Source organism: Arachis duranensis, chromosome 5 (assembly GCF_000817695.3).
Source record: "Arachis duranensis cultivar V14167 chromosome 5, aradu.V14167.gnm2.J7QH, whole genome shotgun sequence".
NCBI classification, from domain to species: domain Eukaryota; kingdom Viridiplantae; phylum Streptophyta; class Magnoliopsida; order Fabales; family Fabaceae; genus Arachis; species Arachis duranensis.
The window spans coordinates 85,860,264-85,883,307 of record NC_029776.3 but is presented as its reverse complement, the minus strand read 5'-3'; the positions used below and the strand labels follow the sequence as shown (position 1 = coordinate 85,883,307).

Here is a 23,044-nt window from a genome sequence, read left to right as displayed (position 1 = left end):
CAAACTCATAGTAAAGTCCAGAAAAGTGGATTTTAACTAAAAACTAACAAAAATATACTAAAAACTAACTGAAATATACTAAAAACATACTAAAAACAATGCCAAAAAGCGTATAAATTATCCGCTCATCATAAATCAATTGACAACTTCAAAGATAACCCTTGGATCAAAAAAATTCAATAGGATCAATAAGAAGAAAATCAGCACATCAGCTTGAAACAAACTTAAGCTGAGTCGAAGAAGTGTGAGGTTTCCAGAAAAGAATGTCTCAAACCCAAGACAAAGCTCATAGAACTCAAGAGCACGACTAAAGTACTTCCGAATACATTGCTCATAAAAGAGTCGAAAACTTGCGGAAAAATCACTTCGCGGTCTAAAAGAAAAGTTAAGCAACAAACATTCTTCAAGAGAGTAACAAAAGCATAATGTGGCTTTGCTTTAATACAATTTCAAGTTGAGGTAGATTATAGAGTTTTAAAAACAACATGTACACAGGTTTGGCTAAGAGTTAAAATATTTCCTCAAATATGTTAGAAAGATAGTTAGGTGCACAACCTAACCAAAAGCAATCATAAAACTCAGAAGAGAAATCAAATGCTTCTTCAAAAATTCTCAAAGTCCATATTCAAACAAGCGTGTATAAAATTATTGAAAAGACGGAAGAAGAAATTAAACTCTATTTAGAAAAGAGAATCCGAGGTAAAAATTTGTTTATAAGTTAGTAAAGGAAATAAGTGGTGCATTGCAAACAGACAAATTTCCAATAAATATGGAAGCTTTCCAAAACTTCATTTAAAATGGTGCATGCCAACTTCAAAACAACTTTGTCAAAATTTGAAGGATGGTTTCAATTAAAATCAGGCAACAGAAAAGTAAATTTAGTTTAGAACTTCTTCAAAGAAAATTCAAAACTTCAAAAAGTTCGAAACAAGACTCCAAAAGTATACTTGAAATTACCATCTCAGAAGGATATTCAAGAAAATTAGGATGTACTTAAAAAGGAGTCAAGCCATACAAGAAAGGATATTAAATTAAGGTAGTTCAAACAAGATCCACTAGGCATGAGACATCAAACAAGCTTTCAATTGATCCAAAAGAATACAAAAGTCATAGAAAAAGACAACTAAATCATTAGTAATTTCTAAAGGATAAATCTTTGACTAAGAACTCTTGTAGAGACAATGAGAGGATAAACGATACACTAATTTGAAATAAATCAAACTGACTCACATAGGAATAAGATTCACAAGAGAAAGGAAAGCTGAGATTGATTGTAGTGCTTACAAGAGGTAGTAGAATAATTAAAACAGAATCAAGTATGACATTCATGGAGATGGAAAGCTTAAGAGAGAATGAGTTCGTTCACAAGAAGAAAGCTTTGAGTCCAACATCTTCAAAAGAGCAACAATGGCATAAACAATGTAGTATGCTAAACCGAATTCAAATAAAAAATAAATTAAGTGAAGTTTACCAAACAAAAATCAACCGGAGTAAAAGTAAAAAATCCTTTCTTTCTGGAATTTTGAAAAATATCTAAATGCATAATCAAACAAAGATATGTATTGGAACTATAGTAAAATTACTAGAAAGTCAAATTGTATTTAAAGTAAGTGCAGTTCCGTAAACCAGAAAAAGTATAGGCGAGGTATTAGAAATAAATAGTTGTTAAACTGTATAAGCAATTTTCAAAATTTTATATATAGATAAGTATATATCTAATCAACAACAATTTTTATAAAAATCTCAAAATTGGCTGTAATCACTGTCAAATAAGAGAAAAAATGAATCAACAATTTCTCTAAGGATGGACTCGGAATCCGAAGTTAAAAGGCACAGCGCATTAAGACAAGTTCAAAGCTATATCAAAGAATATGTGAATTAAGAAGAACTCAAGCAGAGAAAGATAGATGCAACAAGGATTTCAAACAAGCATATGCCACTACGGCAGGGGCGGAGGATAGCGGCGACTAAATAGTGGCAACGCTCATAATCGCTAAGAAATCGAAAGATAGCGGCAGAAGTGAGTGGCGGTCTGGTAGATGCCGCCATGCACCACTGGATAGTGGCTAGCCAGTGACAACCGCCGCTCATTTGGGAGCGATTGCTTCAAGCCCCCTCTTTTGGGCGTGACTTCTTGGCGCGAAGAGAAGCAACAACAGAGGCGCGAAACATGCCCACTCCTCGTTCAGCAACGTATCCTGGCTACTACTTCAAGAAACGCCGCTAGGTAAGTTTTACAATTAATAGTTTTAATTTCCTCTTACTCGCGTTTCCACCAATTGATTCTCCCCAAATTGTTCAGAAACCCGCGAGTTGAAGTTTGGAGCGCGCCAAACACATAGGAGGAAAGCCCTGATTCATCAGCGGAAGAACCCACCCAAGTGACCCCCTAATCATAATTCAATTTGTGAGTTCCCCCTTGTCATGTTACAACCATTAATCGACTACCCCAATTTTGCAGAAACCCCCAATTTCTTGAGCTTTTGCCCACAATTACAGAAGCCCACCAACCTGCCATCCATGCTTCTCATCAATCGTGGGTGAAACAGTTCCACCATTCTCAGCCGTCCGCCAAGTTGAGCTATCGCCGTATCGCGGCCTCTCCCCTTTCATCTGGTACGTTCTTTAATAACTGATCTCTCCTTCTTGTTTACATTCTTGGTTCAGAAGACTGATTGAGAGTTTGTCTATATATTCTGCCAATTTGGGCTAATTGATGCTGTTTAGAGTTAGGGATTTCATTCATTCGACTTGTTCTACAATGAGCAAGCTCAGCTGGGTAATAATTTTTATGTTTTTGTCATAACGTAAACTATTTGAACACTTCAGATTTGACTAGCTAGATAGCTAATTGATATTAATTAACTAGCAGATTGTAATTTTATCTTGTAAAAGATGATTCTAATCATAGTATACATATATTTGTTCCCTATCAGTAAGAATGGGTTGCTCTGTTATTTTGTCTCTTAAGTAATGAGACCAGATTGTAAACAATTGTAAAAGATAATTCTAATCAGAGTATATACTCGCTTATTATGTAGACACCTCGAGTACCTTTCGCATGATGTATTAGAATTGCTAATACTATGAGTAGGGATCTGCAAAAGACATTAAAGCAAGAAATTTATTGCGGGCTGAGAAACAAATAAACTTAACCAGTAACTTTTCAAATGATAATTCATTTAGTGGTTAGCATTATAGTTAATAGTTGGGGATACAGCTTGGGGATACTCGCTTATTAACTTATGAAGGGTACATAGAGAATGCATATACAATTTTACATTTGCTTCCTAGTTGATGCTCTTTGAAACTTGTACATGTGATTGTACAATTCTTATTTCTTCTTGCTGCTCGGTTCCTGAGTTAGCTGCATTTTCAATGGGACTGGTCTATTGTGTCCGGTAAATTAATTCTATCAAAGCTTGTTGATTGTACTTTCTATACATTGTGAACCTAGTTCTTTTCGATGTTTGGCAGCATTCATACATGTTTAGATCTGATTGATGAATGAAATGTAAAATACAAGAGGAGTGTGTAAGTTCTAACAAGCATAGATGACACATGGGTCTTTATTGTTTGTATTTTGTGTCCAGAGCTGAATCTCGAGAACTATTATAATGAATTTTGGATTTGAAGGGCTAAAGTTGTAAAAGTAATGAATTTGTTGGACTACTTTGGAGATTTAGTCCGTAGCCAGGTAGCAGATAGACTAGCTAGTAGCTACCCATAAAGTGGGAACAGCATTGCATTGTACTTTAAATTGATTCCTAAACTAAAGAATCTACCCGCCTAATAAGTTTTTGTTATCATTTCTTGATTTGTTTCAGTGTTTTCTGTTTATGGTATTGTAAAGGAAAAAGTGAGATTAATGATTTTTTAATTTTTAATTTATTATTATTGTTATTATTATTATTTTTGTAAAACCCAATTTGTGGATATGTTGTACCGTCTTATTTTCATTGTGCCTTTCTATGAATTTGTTGCATCTTTCACTATTTCTTTTAATAAAAACTCAGTTTTGGCCAACTAGGTACTATTAGGCATTTGCATTTGTTATCTTTAGTACCACAAGCATAAAGCTAACATTTGCTTGTTCATTCTCTCCAACATGTGTCTTGGATTAAATGAAATAAGACCGTAAACTAATAAAACCATTCATGAACCAGGATAGTGCTTTTCTATTTCTATTGGCACTCTCTAACATTACTGATAATTCAATTCCCCTTTAAATTTGACCTGCTATACCTTACAATTTTGATGATAAAATGTTGTGATGCTTGTTCCAAGTGTGTGAATGCATGGTGCTAGCATGAATTTAAGCTTGTATGGATATTATCAAATTGATTAGGTAAGAATTGGACTAATAGATAATTGTTGTAGCTGTGGTCTATCATAAGATCTCAATTATATGCTTTATTATTATTACTATAATAATTATTATCAAAGCATCTTCTTCCATGGCTCAAATCCAAATAAAGGCACTCTAATAATTCGTGTCTACCAGGTCCAGTTGCAACAAGTTTTAGTTTCATACAGTCATAGCCATGCCGATTTTTTTGTTCTTTATCAGAATTCAGATTCTCACGTTTAAATGTTTTTGTTCGAATTTTGTTTTCCCCAAGTAAATAAAATATTGGATTTTTTTTGAGTAGATCGTACAGTCAGATAGTTCCATTTTTTCTACTATTATTATTCATCTCTGATGATTATGAGATGATAACTTTTATAGTCTATCTGTGTGTAGAGAAGAAGAACAATGAATAAAAAATTGTTGGACTCTTAGTGTGTTTCCTCTAGGTCCTACAGCTCATGAAGGAAAGGATATTTCACCTGCTAGCATTTTTGGTACCCATATCTTTTTTGTCTGACCCTTCTTGCTGTGCATTATTTATTTTTTGTATTTTCTTTTACACTGAACAAATTATTTTTTTTTTTTTACACGCTAGAAGACAGCACAAGATGATTAGTTATATTTATTTCACCCGCAAGCATTTTTGGTACCCATATGTAACATTCAATCCTGTTTTCTTTTTCATATTTTGGGTTAATTTGAATATTCCGTTCTCTGTGCCTTATGATGGATTAATTATAGTTATTGTTTAATTTATTTTTTTTAACAATTACTTTTTTTTTCTTTTTTTTCTTTTAAGGAAGTATTTCTTAATATTTCATTTTTTGGACTTGGAACCAGCACTTCTTTCTACCAGTATTTTTTAAAGAAAGCACAGAATTTTGCAATGAGTAAGCCTCCTACCAATTACCTTTCGTGTGCTACATGTTATCCGGGATGCTAATAACTTTGTTTCTTTTCCCGTTTTGAGATATTTCGTCTTATAATTGTGATTAATCGTGGTTGTTTCTCTTGACACATATCCCAATTTTATTTCAATAGGTTTTGTAGTGTTACGCATCTATTTACTGTATATTTATTTGTTCGTGCTATTTCATTTAATTAGACATCGATAAGAGTTGGATTACAAAGCCACGAGGTAGTGCAGAATATAGGGATGGTTTGAATAGATTTCTTGATTTTGCCTTTGCCAATGCATCATCGGATGGGATGATACATTGTCCATGCCCTTTGTGTCGGTTCCGTTTTTTCCAAACTAGAGAGGATGCCTACGATCATCTTCTGATGAAACCCTTTCCCCCTAACTATACTTTTTGGTTACATCACGGTGAGAGGACCGTAGACGAGAGCTCCAAAGGTAGAGAAACTTTAGAACCCACTGGAAACTCAGGAAATCAAATGCTTGACATGGTCCACGAGGCCTTCGACATTCCGGGACTGCAGGGTGATGATGAAAACATGATGGATGAAGTGGTCGGAGATGGTGCGGAGGGGTTGCCGAACTTATCTGACGAGCCTAGCTACGAGGCTCGTGCCTTTCACGAATTGCTTGAGGATGGCGAGCAGAGATTATATCCAGGTTGCTCAAGATTCTCGAAGCTGTCTTTCTTGGTGAGACTTTATCATATAAAGTGCATGTGCGGAGTTAGCAACAAGGCTTTCGGATTGATTCTGGAGCTATTAGGGGATGCCTTTGAGCATGCAAGGATTCCGAAGACCTTGCACGATGCCAAGACGATCATAAGGAAGCTCGGTATTGAGTATAAGAAGATAGATGCATGTCCAAATGACTGCATGCTATATACGGGTTCCGACCATGACCGGTCCAGATGCAAAAGGTGTGGAGCATCCAGGTGGAAGCAAAAGACCAGGAAGAATTCCATCATAAGGATCAACACTGTTGTCAAGAAGAATGGGAAACCTCAGGCGGCGAAAGTTCTTCGTTATTTTCCTCTGATTCCACGGTTGCAGAGATTATTCATGTCTAGCAAGACGGCCATGGACATGTTGTGGCACAAGAGTGGAACCCACTCTGACGGTTACTTGAGGCATCCCAGGGACGGCGAGGGTTGGAAATCATTTGACAGGAGATACACTGACTTCTCTGGCGATCCGCGCAATGTTCGCCTAGCCATGGCTAGTGATGGCTTTAACCCTTATGGAAACCTCAGTTCAAAGTACTCAATATGGCCAGTGATTCTTATTCCGTACAACCTACCCCCATGGATTTGCATGAAACAAACCAACTTCATTCTTTCTATGATTATTCCTGGTCCTAAAATGCCTGGTAATGACATAGATGTCTACTTACAGCCCTTGATCGATGAGCTCAAGCAGCTGTGGGCCGGTGTCGATACGTACGACGCCAGTGAGAAGAAAACATTCAAGATGCGAGCTGCACTGATGTGGACTATCAGCGATTTCCCTGGCTTGGGCAATTTATCTGGCTGGAATACTTACAGCGGGAGAGCTTGCCCCACGTGCAATTTGGACGCCGAGACTAGGCGACTCACCTTCAGTCAGAAATGGTGTTATATGGGTCATCGTCGCTTTTTGAATCGCGATCACACATATAGACAGGATCGGAGTAGATTTGATGGCAAGGTAGAGGATAGATCTCCACCTACCAAATTGACTGGTAGGGATGTCCTAAGACAATTGGAGGGTGTTCCCGTCTCACAGGGCAAAGTGCAAGCGGTGGGCGGTAAAAGAAGGTGCGGACAGCAGACTATGGTCCAAGACGAGTCTCCCTGGAAAAAGAGGAGTGTATTCTTTGGTCTGCCGTACTGGGAGAACAATGAATTACGTCACAACCTTGACGTGATGCACATAGAGAAGAATGTATGCGACAACATGTTTTCACCATGTTGAACGAAAGTGGTAAGTCCAAAGACAACCTAAAAGCCCGAAAAGATCTCCAGTTGATGGGCATCCGGCAGGATATGTGGCCAATTGAAGGTGGAAAGTATCCTGCTGCAGTCTTTACCATGCGGAATCCAGAGAAGGATGTCTTTCTTAGGACAATCAAGAATGTGGTCTTTCCAGACGGGTACTCTAGCAACATCTCTCGCTGTGTTGATTTAAAACAGTGCAAGTTATTCGGCTTGAAGAGTCATGACTGTCATATCCTAATGGAACATCTACTGCCAATTGCGTCAAAACACGTTTTGCCCAACCTAGTGTCCGCCGTCGTGGCTGAGTTATCAGCCGTTTTTCGACTAATATGCAGTAAATCCATAGATCCTCAACAACTTCCTCTCCTTCAGGATCGTGTGGTCCATACTTTGTGCCACATGGAGATGATTTTTCCACCTTCCTTCTTCACAGTTATGGTTCATCTAACGGTGCATTTGGTCGAGGAGGTACGTATTGGTGGCCCAGTGCATTACCGGTAGATGTACCCAATTGAGAGGTAAAGACCTACTTAAGCTTTCTCGACCTCTATAACTAGTATAATTGTCACCTATTAAGTTATGTTATTTACGCGAAGGTACCTATGTCGTCTCAAGCAGTACATGCGTAACAAGGCATAACCGGAAGGATCGATTGCAGAGGGCTACTTATCCGAGGAGATTCTCACGTTCTGTTCAAGATACTTAGATAATGTCGAGACTAGGATCAACCGACCGACGCGCGTTGATGACCGGCCGAGCGATGTTCCAGAGAGCGAGATTGCTAACATGTTCCTAGAGGTTGGAAAGTCGGTCGGGGCAGCTTCATTTTTTACTCTAACAGCAACTGAACAGCTTCAAGAACATCGTCATGTACTGGTGAATTGCAGTGCTGTAGAGAAATTCTTGGAGTAAGTACAACAGCCTAAGTTCTACGTGGAGGATGAGGTGGAGAACGGATGGAATGTAGTGGTCCATGTGAAGCCAAGAGATTTGTTTGACATGGGCGAAGATTATGAACATTGTGAGGTCGACCTTCATCCACAGTCCTATATGAGCAGCCTCCGTGAATTTGATGTCGAAGGCCTGCTGTTGACGAGAGACGGCGTATTAGAGGAGTCAACTAATGAAAGGGTTGAAGATTGTGAATGAGGCAGCCGATTCCTAAAATATTAGGTTATATTTCTGTAGGATTGTATTTTAGTCATATCGTTAGAAAATTGGTTGTGTTGCTTGATACTTCTTAGATTTCTTAAAATATAGACTCTCATATAAAGCTCTTTTATTTAATCGAAACTTCACAATGCTGTAACATCTTCGCCAAGTCTTCCTATAATCACATTTTTATACTGTCCTTGGACATTCTATCTATCCCCTTTTACTTTCAGGGAAATTGGAGAGCAGAGACTTCTTTCTCATAACTAGAAGCCATTGGTTCGCAGAGAAGATGATAGAAGCGTCTCCTTTCTCTTCGTTGGAGGTCGCAACGACATTTGCAAGGCAGTTGTGGTTCAAAGAGTCCCGTATACAATCATGGTTGGATGCCTTCTCTGGACACAGTCACCTTTATCGAGCCATTGTTATGCCCCGGGTTCAATGATGAGGGTTTGTGTGCTGCTGCCCAATTTTATTTTGTAAATCCTTTTCTTATATGTGAATGAAACCATATTCACATGGTTATGTTTAAATTCTAGGAATTGCTTCATTGGGACCGAAAGTACCGGGCTAAATTTGGGTTTGAGTTTATAACAAGTACAGAGACGTGGGAGTCACAGAAAATACTTGACGAGGCAAAGGTATAATAGTAGTGTTCAATCTTAGCTATTTATTTGACATGCAATTAAGATCAAACAAGAATGCATATGAATAGAGGAATAGAGTTGAAAAAATCAAACTACTTTTCAAAACAATTAGCAAACAAAAACTTCAAGTTAAAACATGAACAGGTCGACTCGAACAGAATTCAAGATACACCACTGAATAGCCTCGAGAAATAGTTTCTAACATTCCCAAAATATGAGATTCACTTTACTCAAAACTCGTATATCATCTATGATAACCCATTAGTGCTTTCATATACATAATTCGCTAGTATTAAACTGGCCAAACTTAATATCAGGAATTGTGCAATGCAAGGCTAATGGCATTAATCAATAGATTGTCATGTGCATAAAGCTCTAATTCTTGTTATCTGAACAAGGCCTATTACATGACAAACGCTCAGAGCATGCAATTAAAGCATAGTCGGTCCATTCCTCAGGCTCTACAGGAAAGACCGCTCTAATACCATAATGTAATACCCTAACTATCAAAGCTCACGCTTCTGTCTGAGCGACTCCGATAGCTCGGACATTACGGCGACCCTTATACTATTTAATACTAAAATATGAACCTGTTTAAAACTTTAAAAATGCAATACCACTCAAAAATACTTACAAAAACTCACAAAGAGTACATATATATATACAAACGTTAACCAACACAATTCCTATCCCTCTTATAGAATATATAAAGATAAAGGCGAGGGAACAATAAGCAATAACTAAAGCAATACAAAACATCATGACAACAACTACATAAACTCTTCGTGACTTCTGCGTCCATATCCTGTAAAGGGAAATTTTTAGGGGGGGTGAGAACATCATCCTCGAAAGGGTTCTCACCACGTGCTACAGATTGAGACTTGATACTGTGCTGACCCTATGTCGTAAGTGTAGCCGGACACTGTGAAAGTTTCGGATGAGCTCGCCCCCATGAATATACACCAGTGAGTGTGTTGGATGTGAATTATGATTATCTCATGTGGAAAACTCAAGTTGGGGATGCACGACAGAAGGACGGTTCAATGGTTAGCTACCAAGACTTGTCGGGTTGGCTTTATAACCGACAGATGATATCATCAGCGACTAGGACATGCATGCATCATATGCATCTATGTGACATTGTTTGGGTGTGCATATTGTACTTGGTTTGCCTTTGTGATTACTTGTGATTAACTGCTAATTGTTCTACTTGCAGTAACTGTTTGTTTGTGCTTGAACTTTCCTATTTGTGTTTGCGACTGAGACTCTGTTGGACTGTGGTGATTGGTTGTTGTTTGGGTTTTTTGGGCTTAGAACCGTGGTTGATCATGAGGTGGGCCGAAGGCCATGTCAGGTTGATATTTCTGGTTTGGAAAAGTATGAAAGGCTAATTTGGTTTAGCATAGATAAACTTTTGAATTTTATTTTTACATGAACAGTTTCCTCTTTCAGAAAAGATTTCAGATTTTTCTTGATAGTAAACCTTTGCTTTTGAAAAGATACATAAGTTGGTTATTAATCACTGAAATGATTTTATCTCGCATATCCTATTATAGTAATTCTCAAAAACCCTCTATTGAGAACTCTTTCGAGGATGATGTTATCACCCCCCCTAAAAATTTCCCTTTTCAGGATATGGACGTAGAAGTCACAAAGAGTTTATCTAGTTGTTGTCGTGATGTTTTGTATTGCTTTAGTTATTGCTTATTGTTCCCTCGCCTTTTTCTTTATATATTCTATAAGAGGGATAGGAATTGTATTGGTTAACGCTTGTAAAATTATATATATATATATGGATGAACGTTACTTAACAAAAGTATTTTGGAGCGGTATTGCGTTTTTAAAGTTTTAAAACAGGCTCATATTTTAGTATTAAATAGTATAAGGGTCGTCGTAATATCTGAGTTATCAGAGTCGCGCAGCCGGAAGCGTGAGCTTTGATAATTAGAGTGTTACAGATATTATGCATACTGTCTTATTTTTAATAATGAACATATAAAGAGTACTTAAAGGGTACTGTATTTATAATTAATTATAAAAAAATGTTTTTATATTTATCAAAACTATCCAACAATATTTGCATTGCCTTAGAGAGAAATATGAAAAATTAATCTATAATAATAATAATAACAATTATAATAATAATATAAATGAAACGTTACGTTATAGCATATAATTGATAACTGTGGTGATGGTGTGTATCTTAGTGCAATAAAAGTGTGCGTGAAGCATGCCTCACACTATTCAATCCCAAAAGTTTAATTAGAAAAAAAAATAGATAAAGAAATATACAATGTTAGTTCTCTATAGTTGGAGAATGTGCTTCTCAAATATGTAATCACCCATGTTGCTGTGTATGATGCCCATAGGTGCCCTGAAACCTTAGAAGTGAGGTATCTTGAATTTGAGTTGTAGCCAATGGTATTATATTTAGAAAGGATATATTTTGAAAATAAAAATAAAAAATGCAAGAGTTATCAATTGATGGTTTACCTAATCTGCTTTCTGCATGTTAGGATTAGAATATATGTATATAGTTATGCATGATGGTCAATGAATGAATAAAGAAAACAACTCTTAAAAGTAACAATAGGCACTATTGGCTCTGAAATCGAGGATGAAACTATGTATATGGTAGCTGTACCTACTGCATGTTTAGCTATATGATGTTCAGTGTCAATGTGAAAGAGAATATGTAGTAGTTACAATAATTATATAATAGATAAAATGAAATAATTGATTCAATTACCACTACAAAAAATACAAATTTGTAGGAGTTTTATAATAGAGGTTTTAAAAAACTCCCGTAAATTAATTAAGAAAGTCAGATTTTCTCTTTAGTATTTTTACTTCTTAATTTACGACAATTTTTATATCAAATAGCAGGAGTTACAAAACTCTCCCAAATTAAAATCTTATTAATCCAAAATTTTTCTCTTATTTCACTCCTTTTCTTATTTTTCACATCCCGCCAAATTGAATTATCATTCTCGCAAAACCTTTTTCATTCAGTTCATCACTTTTTGCAGCCCTACTCTCCCTTTCTTCTCCATACACCATCCTTGATCCCAAACCTCACCCTCGTTAACTGCCTTATCACAACTCTCAGTTAATTTCTCTAACCTCTACCCTCAACCTCCAGCCACCTCTAGCCTTAAGTCCCCAACTCCAATCTCATCGTCTCCTCCTTACTAGTACATCGCATCCTCTAATCTCTTCATTGTTGGTTCGTTGTGTTCTCATCTTCTCCTCCTTGTTGGTCTTCGTCTTTTATCAACAAGTTTTAGTTTCAGATGAAAATGTCTCAGGTAATAACATTTATTTTGGGTTCTTAGTTTATGATTTTGGTTTATGACTTTCAGTTCTTGGTTTATTCTAATTAGTAATGGCTGTTAGTTACATTGCATTTATTTTATAGTGATTGGTGATGGATAGCTTCGAATCTCTTTGCATGTTGGGGCTCATAAATGAAAATTTATGTGATCCTGATTTATTGTTTTTGTGTGGTGACTAGGAAATAAAATATATTTTCAATGTTATATTGAGGTTGGTCGTGCTTTTGATGGAATTATTGGTTTGCTTTTTTTCTTTTTTTTCTTTTTTTACATTTTTACTGTTAACCAATTCTGTGATTATTACTTAATGATCAGTTAAAATGTTGGATTATGGTTAAGATAGGCAATGGATCAATGCTAAAATCGCTACCTTGAGGTCGGTATTTACACAAGAAGTTGCTATTTGGCATAAACTTGATCATCTAAATGTAACAAAGGTCATTTTCATTTATTCAGTTAATTTTGTTATTGTTGGTTGAGCTTGTTAGTTGTTATAATAGCATATCATCGGCTGTTGTTTCGTGGACGTTTAGTCAATTAATGTCTCTAATGCCTATGCATAACTGCTTTTAGTTTTACTTGTGACATCAAGTTCTTAAAGTTTCCAGATCATGTAGCAGTTTCAAGGACTTTGTTTAGTACATCAAGTCCAGTTAATTAGAGAATTCAAACTTTTAAGTGTTTAACTGATCAGATAATCTATTGATATAGGAGACACTATAACTTCATAGCAATTTATTGAAATTAGAGTCGATAAAAAATGAAAAAGGATGTGAATTGGAACTTCCATTTGATTGGGCATGCTTAAAAATCACCTCGTACTTGAATTTATATATCATGCTTGCCTTTGAGTTAATCAACTTTTTTCAGGTTCAAAATAGCTTATAACCAAGTCCTATTAAAATAGTTTTTGTACCAAAAATGGAAATCTTAATGAATCTGTACTTTGAAAGCAGTGATATATCACCATTTTCACTTCTATTTTGATAGAAAGTTATTCTACATCTTCATGACATGTATTTTCATTCATCACATGTATGCTCAATTCTAGATAATTTTTCATAAGGCCAGTCACTTGTATACTAGCATATATATGCAAAATCAATTGTGAAAATGGATGACTTTCTATTCCAATGTTTTTGTGTAGGAAAAATTATTGATAACCAAATTTGTCATCCAAGTACAATGACTTTTACATGTGTGCCTATGCTGGAATGATTGTAAGTATTGTTGTCAAATGACTTCTAATTTATTTATTTGTATATTATTATTATAGCCTCTGCTACGACACTCTCTGGACATACTTTAACAATAAACTTCATTATAGGCATTTTTACTTTTTTTTTTCATCTCAATGCACTAGGTAAATTTATTTGTGATTGTTAATTATGACCATGGAAGCAAACAACACTTTTTCTTTTATGAGCTGGTTATACACTGTATTATTTTTGCTTAGTCCTATATTTGTTTTATGTTAATACTATCTATTTTGTATTTTATGGGTAAAAGCATGCATGGAAGATATGAATCTTGTTGGAGAAAAACCATATGAGATCACTCTTGACAACCAAGGGTGTCATGATGGCCGAAAAGTGATCAAGCAGCATATAAACCTCAGCCTTTTGTTAGTTAAAATGTGTTGGAAAGCTCATATTTTCTTGTATATATTCTGAGCATTGTTCCTCAAAGTATGTTTGTCTGTTGCTGCTACTGGACATACTAATTTTGTAATTGTGCAACATAAGATCCATCTGTTGATCGGGTATTAAGTCTGCAACAAAATTGATTATTTTGAATGGATGTATTTGATTAGCTTCTTTAATATAGTTTATGTCTGAATTTGTTGTTGTGGCTTTTTTTTTAATGTTTGGTAGCTAATTTTTTGGGGTTTCAAACTCCTGTAATTTTTTTTTAATTTTGGCTACCCAAATGGCGAGAGTTTTAAACTGTCACAAAGTCGAAAAAACCATCACTAATTACAAGGGTCAAAAACCGCTGTAATATATTCTAAGTAACAGAGGTTTTTAAAAAACTATCGCAATCAAATAGCAGGACACGTAACTCTGTCGATTTTCCAAACTGACACAACCTTTTCTGCGGGAGTCAAAAACCCCTCGCAAATTCGAAAGAAAAAAAACCATCGTAATTTAACGGTTTTTTTGTAATGTATCATGGTTGTCATTTTAATGCCTTTGTTTTAAAGCTAAAATTGGTAGGATGAATGACATGATTTATACTTTTTTGTCGCATTTTTTGTGTTGGTTAGTGAGGTTTCATGTACATGATATTGAATAAAAATTTATCTTTTTTTATTTATGTGTTTATTTTGGAAGTGCAGGCCACGCAATTGTTGTATGTTACTGAGGTAGGAAGTGACGAGATGAATATTTGTGACGAGGTTTGGACTCTAGTTTAAATTTGTGCAGTAAGGATCTGCATGTTTCATTTCATCATTAATGGCATTGATTTTTTCTGATACGTAGTTACCGGATCACGGTTGCCTTGAGAAAGACCAAATACCAAGAGTTGGAATGCGGTTTGCGCAATTGCAACTAGCTCATGATTTCTATGTTAACTACGCAAAGAAACTTGGATTTGCAACTAAAATAAGGACAACAACATTTGACAAGATCACAAAGGAACCCGTTAACCAGGCTATCCACTGTAATCGGGACTGCATCTGCGGGTTTCGTGTCAAAGCACCAATGCAGTGAATACATGTAAAATTTGGTAAGGAGAAGCAAGAGTGGCTTTTCGTCAAGGTTGAGTTGAGGAACTCGCACCCATGTTCCGCGAAAAAGGCAGTGCACTACCATGAGTATAGGCAGCTGACCATGCATGCGAAGTGTGTTATCAAGAATAATGATGAGGTTGAGATTCGACCAAACAAGACATTCCTAGCTTTGGCAAATGAGGCTGGGGGCCCGTCGAATCTGGAATTCTCAGAAAAGGAGTTAAGAAACTATATTACAGCAAGACTCCAAACCAGCAACGTGAATGCAGATGTTAGGGAAGTGATGAACTATTTCATGAGAATGAAGAACAGCAAGCGAAACTTCTTCTATGCGGTGAAATTGGGCGAGGAGTGTAGATTTAGGAGTGCAGTATAGGTGGATGCAAGGTGTAGGGCTTCCAATGAATACTACGGAGACGTTGTGTCATTTGATAGTATGTACAGTACAAACAGGTATCACATAGTGTTGTTGGTTTGTTTTGTATTTTCTTACCGTACGGTCACGACTGGGAATTCTTAAATGTGGTTGTTTATGTGTGTAGGCATGGATTACCATTTGCATCGTTCGTCGGTGTCAACTACCATGGTAAGTCGACCCTCCTCGGTTGTGCGCTGTTGGGAAACAAGGAAATCCCAAGTTATGAGTAGGTTTTCAGCCAATGGGTGATGTGCATGGGAGCTGCTCCACAGAGCATCATCACCGATCAAAACAGATCCATGTTCAGTGCAATTAGAAAGGCGTCACCCGATACACGTCACTGTTGGTTCATTTGGCACTTCATGAAGAAGTTATTGCACAAGCTTGAAGGTTATTGTCGGTACGGAGAGTTGCATGCCGCCCTCAGGGACATTGTTTCAACTCTCAAACGGTGGAGTCATTCTAGGAAAAATGACATGAATTTATAGAGAAACACAATCAACATGACAACACATGGCTTTCAAGTTCGTTATTGTACAATTACGTTACGTTTTTCAATGGATAATTATTTGGTAGCTGGCTTTATCTGTTTTGTAATAATAACTTCAGTTAAAGGTTCTTATGTAAGAACTTTGTTTTTTATAGACCTTTATGACGACCGACGCATGTGGGTTCCTATAATCTTCAAGGGTGAATTTTGGGCTGCCCTGAGGAATACGCAAAGGAGTGAGCATGCACGCATTCTACGGTAGATTCTTACACAACAGGACTAGCTTGGTCTGATTTGTTCATGAATACGACAATGTGCTTGGAGTTAAGGAGTAGAGAAAATTGGAGGATGAGGCAGTAGACTTGAGGGGGGTTATTCCTTGTGCAACGAGCTCGCCTATGGAGAGACAATTTCAACAGGAGTACACTACTAGCATGTTTAGGGATGTTCAAATTGAGTTCGTGAAAAAGGTAGATTGAAGAGTCTCTATAGTTACTGAAGATGGGCCAGTGGTATGCATGAAGGTGAAAGAAGAAAAATTAGTCCACGATACTATTCTCTGCATTTTGTACGATGTGCACTTTTACCGTTCCACACAGGAGGTTCGCTGTGAGTGCAATCTTTTTGAGATTTCAGGTGTGTTGTGTTGTTATTGTCTTGCAATTTTCCATTCATATAAAGTGTATAAAGTACCTACCTGCTATGTTCTCCCTCGATGGAGCAAGAAAATAAAGCGCAAGCATACTTATATCAAGAGCAGTCACGACGTCAATCGGTCGGATGTGAGTCATAATGTATTCAGGGGATTATGTGCACACTTCTACAACATTGCTCAGGAGTTCGTTAATGATGACGACGAAACAGCATTGCTGCATGCTGCTCTAGATGAAACAAGAGCCAAGCTGATCGAGCACCGTGCCAAGAAGAGGTCCGAGAGCGTGGTGGAAACCCATACCAGCATTGGCTCACAGAATTCGAACGTCATCGTTGTTGTCGACATTCAAGGCCCATTGTTGGTCACTACAAAGGGCCGCCCAAAGAGTAAGAGGCCCAGACCTGCCTTGGAGAAGTCCTTCAAGAAATCTGGTCAAAGGAAAAACAAGAATGCTTTCCCGGTACATGTTTGTATCAATCTGACTTTAACTAGTTATTCGGTATAGAACTATGCTATAAGTTGATTGTTGTCATTTTTCTGTCGTTTACCAGGTGGTCCGTTCAAATACATATCCAGATACAAACTTTGGTGACACTGTTGGCCGGAATGCGCCCAAAGAAGTTGGTAGCTTCATGTCTTTGCTAAACTCCTTCGACAAAAGTTAGAATATGTTGGACATGGGTGTGCTTGTGTTTATTTTTCTTGTCGATGTATATATGATTTCGATTGGTATTCATGTATTATTAGGGGTAGATGAAGAGGGTGGGGTTATGTTATAAAGATATAGTTTACAGGGTTGTATGCAGTTGTTGCAAGAATCTATACTTGATTTATTTCAATGAACAATTCTAATTTGCTACGAATGAACCATTTTAACATGCTGTATTGTGTGTGACATCTTACTGGTATTTTAACATGGATGTTCGATTCAATAGAGTATCGGATGTTTATTTAAAGCTGTTCACATATACTTATCTTAGAATAGTAAAGGTGTATTTGTGTGATCAGTTTCAAGTATTTTAAATTGGATGTTCGATTAGTAGGATATTAGATGTTTATTATCCCTGGTACCCAGATAGTTATTCTGGATAGTATGGGTGTATTATGTTTGATAAATTATTAGTATTTTACCCTAGATGTTTGAACCTGTATGATAGCGGATGGTTACTCAGATGGTTATATAAAATTGTCATGGCTTATTGTGTGTGATCTTATACAAGAATTTTAACCTGGATGTTCAATTCAATAGGAAACCGGATGTTTAATCCTATTGTTAACTAAATGGTTATTCTTAACCAATAGCTTTTATGCGCTTAGCTATTTTCTTGAAATAGAATCAGAGTAGTTAAAGAACCAAACATGTTCATCCTATATCTTCTACCAAGACTCCAACAGCAAAAATACATAAAAACCTAAACACATAAATACATAAGTTAAGAAAGGTTTCTGTGGTCTTAAGATTAAGTACTTCTATTGCTTTCTCTGTTTTCGGTTCTTTTTCACAGGTTATTTCCCGACCCGTTTCATCAATGTCCTCGTACTTGGTGTCGTGAATGGTGATTTAACCTCCTTTTTCTTGTTTCTTGTGGGGTTGTGGCGCGCACGTTTTTCATTTTGTTCCAACAAAGTTCGCACCTATTTGATTGACTCATTGGTGACCATTCCGTTTATATAGGACGGAGAACAGTGCGCCCCTACTAATTTCTATTGACAAAAATAAAACAAGTTATAAGCCATCAAAATGAAGACTGCTGAATGACGCTACACAGATTACCTATTTCCCCATCAGAATGGTTCTCAGCAAATCAAATTCAAAACAAGTCCGTGCCTGTAACGAATCAATAAATCATTAGTCTCACCAATTACTACATGTTATAATTTGAATAGAATTAGAATCCTAACCGATCATGTCACATGATACTCCACACACACAGCATCATGGGAATATAGTTATCTGGCAGGCCCCCTCAAAGGGAATCACAACAAAGTTATTATGTTTAAGTTAGAAGTATCAATTTGTCTTCAAACATGCTCTTTTGGTATGTAGATGCTCATTTTATAAAGCAATTACAATGTATTTTCCACACAATTAATTTAGATGTTCATTTTCCTACGACATTACATGTTCACTTTTGTAGTTATTTGGATGGTTATTCTTCAATTTAATAAAAAAGATAAACCCCCAAGGGAAAAGAACAATTATGCAAACAAGTGATCATCGATCGAAACCAGCCATCCAATAGCATGCAACATTTACCATCTACTTATTTCAAATAGATATCGGTAATGGAAAAAATTGACCTATTTTAAACCAAGCTTTTGCATATCTTCCCGCGGAAAAATAACATCAAAGCCAACAATTCACATCACAATTTTAATCAACAAGTTCCGGCACAATAATCAGGCAGCAAGGTGAGGTTTTCACTTTCATAAATTCAACAACCAAGCGATATAAACAGTAACCAGCACTAGATATGGCAGCAATAGGAATCAGGAAAAAATAATGAAGCCACTTACCGTATACTATGAATAGTGGTGGGTGTGATCGGTCAGGTAGAAGTTGGGACCCACGATGCCGACTAACGCGGATGGTGTGCGCTTCCAACGTCGGGTGATGCAAGACGGGTCAGCTACGATGCGGGGTCGGTACTATTTCTGAAACATTTGTAATTTTTTATATAAAAACCAAGCTTTCTAGGAAGATTATTGAGTAAGGACTTGCATTGAAAGAATCTAGCCGTAAATCCATTAGATAAAATCTACAAAGGAGCCACCTTGATAGATAAACAACCATACATCTAATATTATAGCAACCTGGGAATGCTGGTGTTTCACAAAAGACAATAGCAATCCAATTTTTAATTGATTGATTGACTGAGTTCTTAGCTTGACTTGAGTAAAAAATACACCTTTATATTACTAAATCGTTTCTTAAAGAAGAGTAACATAGAGAGCTTGGTTGCTTAAAAAAAAACAACACTTCAAAATAGTGAAATGATTAAGATAAATCATAGCCAAGTAACATGCTAAAATATTTTTTAAAATATTTTAAAAATTGTTAAAAATGATTAAATAAGTAAAATGATTAAAACAATATTTTTTAAAACAAATCACATCCCCCATAGTGAAAAAAAAAAACCGTCAAATAACATGCTAAAACAACCCGCCAAGTAACATCAAAGCCAATAATTCACATCACAATTTTAATCAACAAGTTCCAGCACAATAATCATGTAGCAAGGTGAGGTTTTCACTTTCAGAAATTCAACCACCAAGCAATATAAATAGTATCCAGCACTAGATGTGGCAACAATAGGAATCAGGAACAAAAATAATGAAGCCGCTTACCTTATACTGTAAATAGTGGTGGTGTGATCGATCACGCAGGAGTTGGGACCCACGACGCCGGCTAATGCAGGATGGCGTGCACTTCCGACGTCGGGTGATGCAAGACGGGTCGGCTACGATGCGGGGTCGGTACTATTTCTGAAATATTAGTAATTTTTTTAAAAATCAAGCTTTCTAGGAATATTATTGAGTAAGGACTTGCATTGAAAGAATCTAGCCGTAAATCCATTAGATAAAATCTACAAAGGAGCCACTTTGATAGATAAACAACCATACATCTAATATTATAGCAACTTGAGAATGTTGGAGTTTCACAAAAGACAATAGCAATTCAATTTTTAATTGATTGACTGACTAAGATCTTAGCTTGACTTGAGTAAAAAATACACCTTTACATTACTAAACTGTTTCTTAAATAGGAGTAACATAGAGAGCTTGGTTGTTTAAAAAAAAACAACGCTTCAAAACAGTGAAATGATTAAAACAAATCACAGCCAAGTAGCATGCTAAAATATTTAAAAAAATCGAAAAAATTGATTAAATCAGTAAAACGATTGAAACAATATTTTTTTAAACAAATCACAGCCCCCAAAGTGGAAAAACTATCAAGTCACATTCTAAAATAACCTGCCAAGTAACATCAAAGCCAACAATTCACATCCCAATTTTAATCAACAAGTTCCGGCACAATAACCATGTAGCAAGGTGAGGTTTTCACTTTCAGAAATTCAACAACCAAGCGATATAAACAGTATCCAGCACTAGATACGGCAGCAATAAGAATCAGGAAAAAAATAATGAAGGATGAAGATCTAGTCTCAAGAAGTATTAAATAAATCTAAATGAACGAAGAATATAAACACGGGTGATGAAGTCCTAAACAAGGCAACAAACATTAAAAATTGAAAAGCATCCGAACGCATGCCAAAATAACCATCCGAAAGCATGCTATAATAACCATCCAAATACTTTCAACTATAGGACAACAACAGTCAACTAATCTAGGTGTCATAACATGTAAAGGACCACACAGCGAGCAAAATATTCTATGCTAGTGGACGAAACTTTTGCAAACCTTCCCGTGCTAAGATTATTTCAATATCAAACATGTACACCAACCGGTTCTTATGCACGTTCCGACGAATCGAAATTGTAACAATTTATTTGTTCACTATGTAAAACCAAACACCAACACAAAGGTCAATGCATGTTATTCCAAAAACAACAAGAAACAATTATAATCACACAAAAAAAACTAAATACTTCTCACTAACCTCCTTCGACGGAAAACTCGTGGGCACCCCTCACTGGGTGCTACATGCGCCAAAAGAGGAGTGCGATGGAAAGTGGAACGCCGGGTCTGGTCGTGCCGCCAGTGGCTGGGACTCGGTCGTTTGAAACGGCGCTGAGGAAGGGTGAGCCGCGGTGTTTCGGTACGACACTGACGGTGGGTGACCCGGGGTAGGTGTTTCGGCTCGGTGACGGTGGGTGACCCGGGGTAGGTGTTTCGGCTCGGCGCATCTTCGGTTGAACTGCCGGCGTCCTGTACGCCTGTGACCGAGGGCGAGCCGCTGGAGTCTGGTGGGCGGGAGACATGCGATGGAAGCTAGCGGTGAAGGATGCCCAGTACTGATCAGAGTTCTATTGGGGAAGACGGTGGGATGTTCAACATTGTTTTTGAAGGGTTTGGTTTGAAACGTCACGATAACGAAAAAAGGGGTGATTGAGGGAAAATTAGGATTACTAATTTTTTGGTGGTGGATATCTCAAAAATGAACATCACTTTTGGAATAAGGGTAAATGTGGATAATTTTAATTTTTTATTCATATTGGATCAAAGAATCAGCTCATTATATACATTATATACTTACTTCATTAGTTCTCTAGTGGAATTCTTCTAACAATTTTAATATTCAAATATAGTAGTTTCATTTACAACATAGATGAGATGTTTATTAAAAAAGGACTACACATTTAATTTGCACACGTGAAACATATAGTTTTTACGTTAATTTAAAGGCAATGACATAATTATTGGATTTGATTATAGTCTTCATCATCTTCATGCTCATACATATAGAACTCGGCGACGATATTCTCCCAAAGCCCATATGGGAAATATGTTTCGATACGATGCGTAATTTAGAATACAGTTCCTCATAAACACTCCTGTAGTTTCCTGTATTTTTTTAATGGATAAACAAAATATTAGTGAGAGAAACATAGATATAAGATGTTAAGCGTTTTAATTGTAACTAAATTAATTAGTTTAGTGAAAATTAATTACCTGCTGAGGAAAGTCTCCGTCTTCCATTTGTGAATTGATTAGTAACTTTATTCCACGATGTATGGGTGTTGGATCAATTTCAGCCTTTTTATTCTTAAACAAACATTAAAATTATATATTAGTAACAAATAACATAATCAGCAACAATGTTCGGTTTCATTGAATAATTGTTTCATTTATGTTTTTATTTTTCAATACAAAAACTTTTCATTTTGTTTTAATTTATTTCGTTTTCAAGATTTTATACATAAGACAATAAAAGTAGGAAAATATTAATGAGAGAATTAAAAATCTCGAGCATTTTTGTAACTAGAATTGATAGTAGTTAAAGAAAACTAAACTCCTTAAACAAAACAAACTAATTCATTTTTTTCATTTTTAATTCAAGCTTCATTTTTGGACTTGAATTGAAACCTCTTTTCAAACAAGCACCGAATTCTATTGGGCAAACCCACAACAATACTTGTTCAAGTATCTAGGCCCAATTCATTAAGACTGAAGCTTTTGATAAAAATGGTTTATGCAATGATATTGCTGAATTTGCTTTATGGACTTGAGTCATATTGTTGATTAAACCACTTTGAGAACCAGAATGAATCTATGGCTAGAGTTAGACCCATAAAATTTGGGAACTAGTGAAAAAGAACTCAGTCCAAGAAAGGAAAAACGGACCAAAAAGGGGAATTATTTAAGTTGCAGCTGAGTCCTTAGTCAAGTGGCAAATCATGCCCGT

The 23,044-nt window shown here is 36.4% G+C and overlaps 3 protein-coding genes across 3 annotated transcripts in view; 2 read left to right on the top strand and 1 right to left on the bottom strand.

The window, feature by feature from the left end:
- The first annotated feature begins 5,560 nt into the window (after positions 1-5,560).
- Positions 5,561-7,222, top strand: LOC107490024 (uncharacterized). Its single transcript, XM_016110792.1, has one exon. It carries the CDS (start codon positions 5,561-5,563, stop codon positions 7,220-7,222), a length of 1,662 nt encoding a protein of 553 aa, XP_015966278.1.
- Positions 7,223-15,213: 7,991 nt separating this feature from the next.
- LOC107490023 (uncharacterized) lies at positions 15,214-17,341 on the top strand. The gene is made up of 4 exons (XM_016110791.1): positions 15,214-15,466; positions 15,656-15,699; positions 16,621-17,136; positions 17,228-17,341. The coding sequence occupies exons 1-4, from the start codon at positions 15,214-15,216 to the stop codon at positions 17,339-17,341; spliced, it is 927 nt and encodes a 308-aa protein (XP_015966277.1).
- Positions 17,342-22,036: 4,695 nt separating this feature from the next.
- Positions 22,037-23,044, bottom strand: part of LOC107490080 (lupeol synthase) — a 10,316-nt gene continuing 9,308 nt past the window's right edge. Inside the window, exons 16-17 of the mRNA XM_016110853.3 lie at positions 22,312-22,395; positions 22,037-22,203 (exon numbers count right to left, since the gene is read on the bottom strand). Of these exons, the coding sequence (XP_015966339.1) occupies positions 22,093-22,203; positions 22,312-22,395 (195 nt within the window). The 3' untranslated portion in view covers positions 22,037-22,092. The remainder of the gene's footprint in view (positions 22,204-22,311; positions 22,396-23,044) is intronic.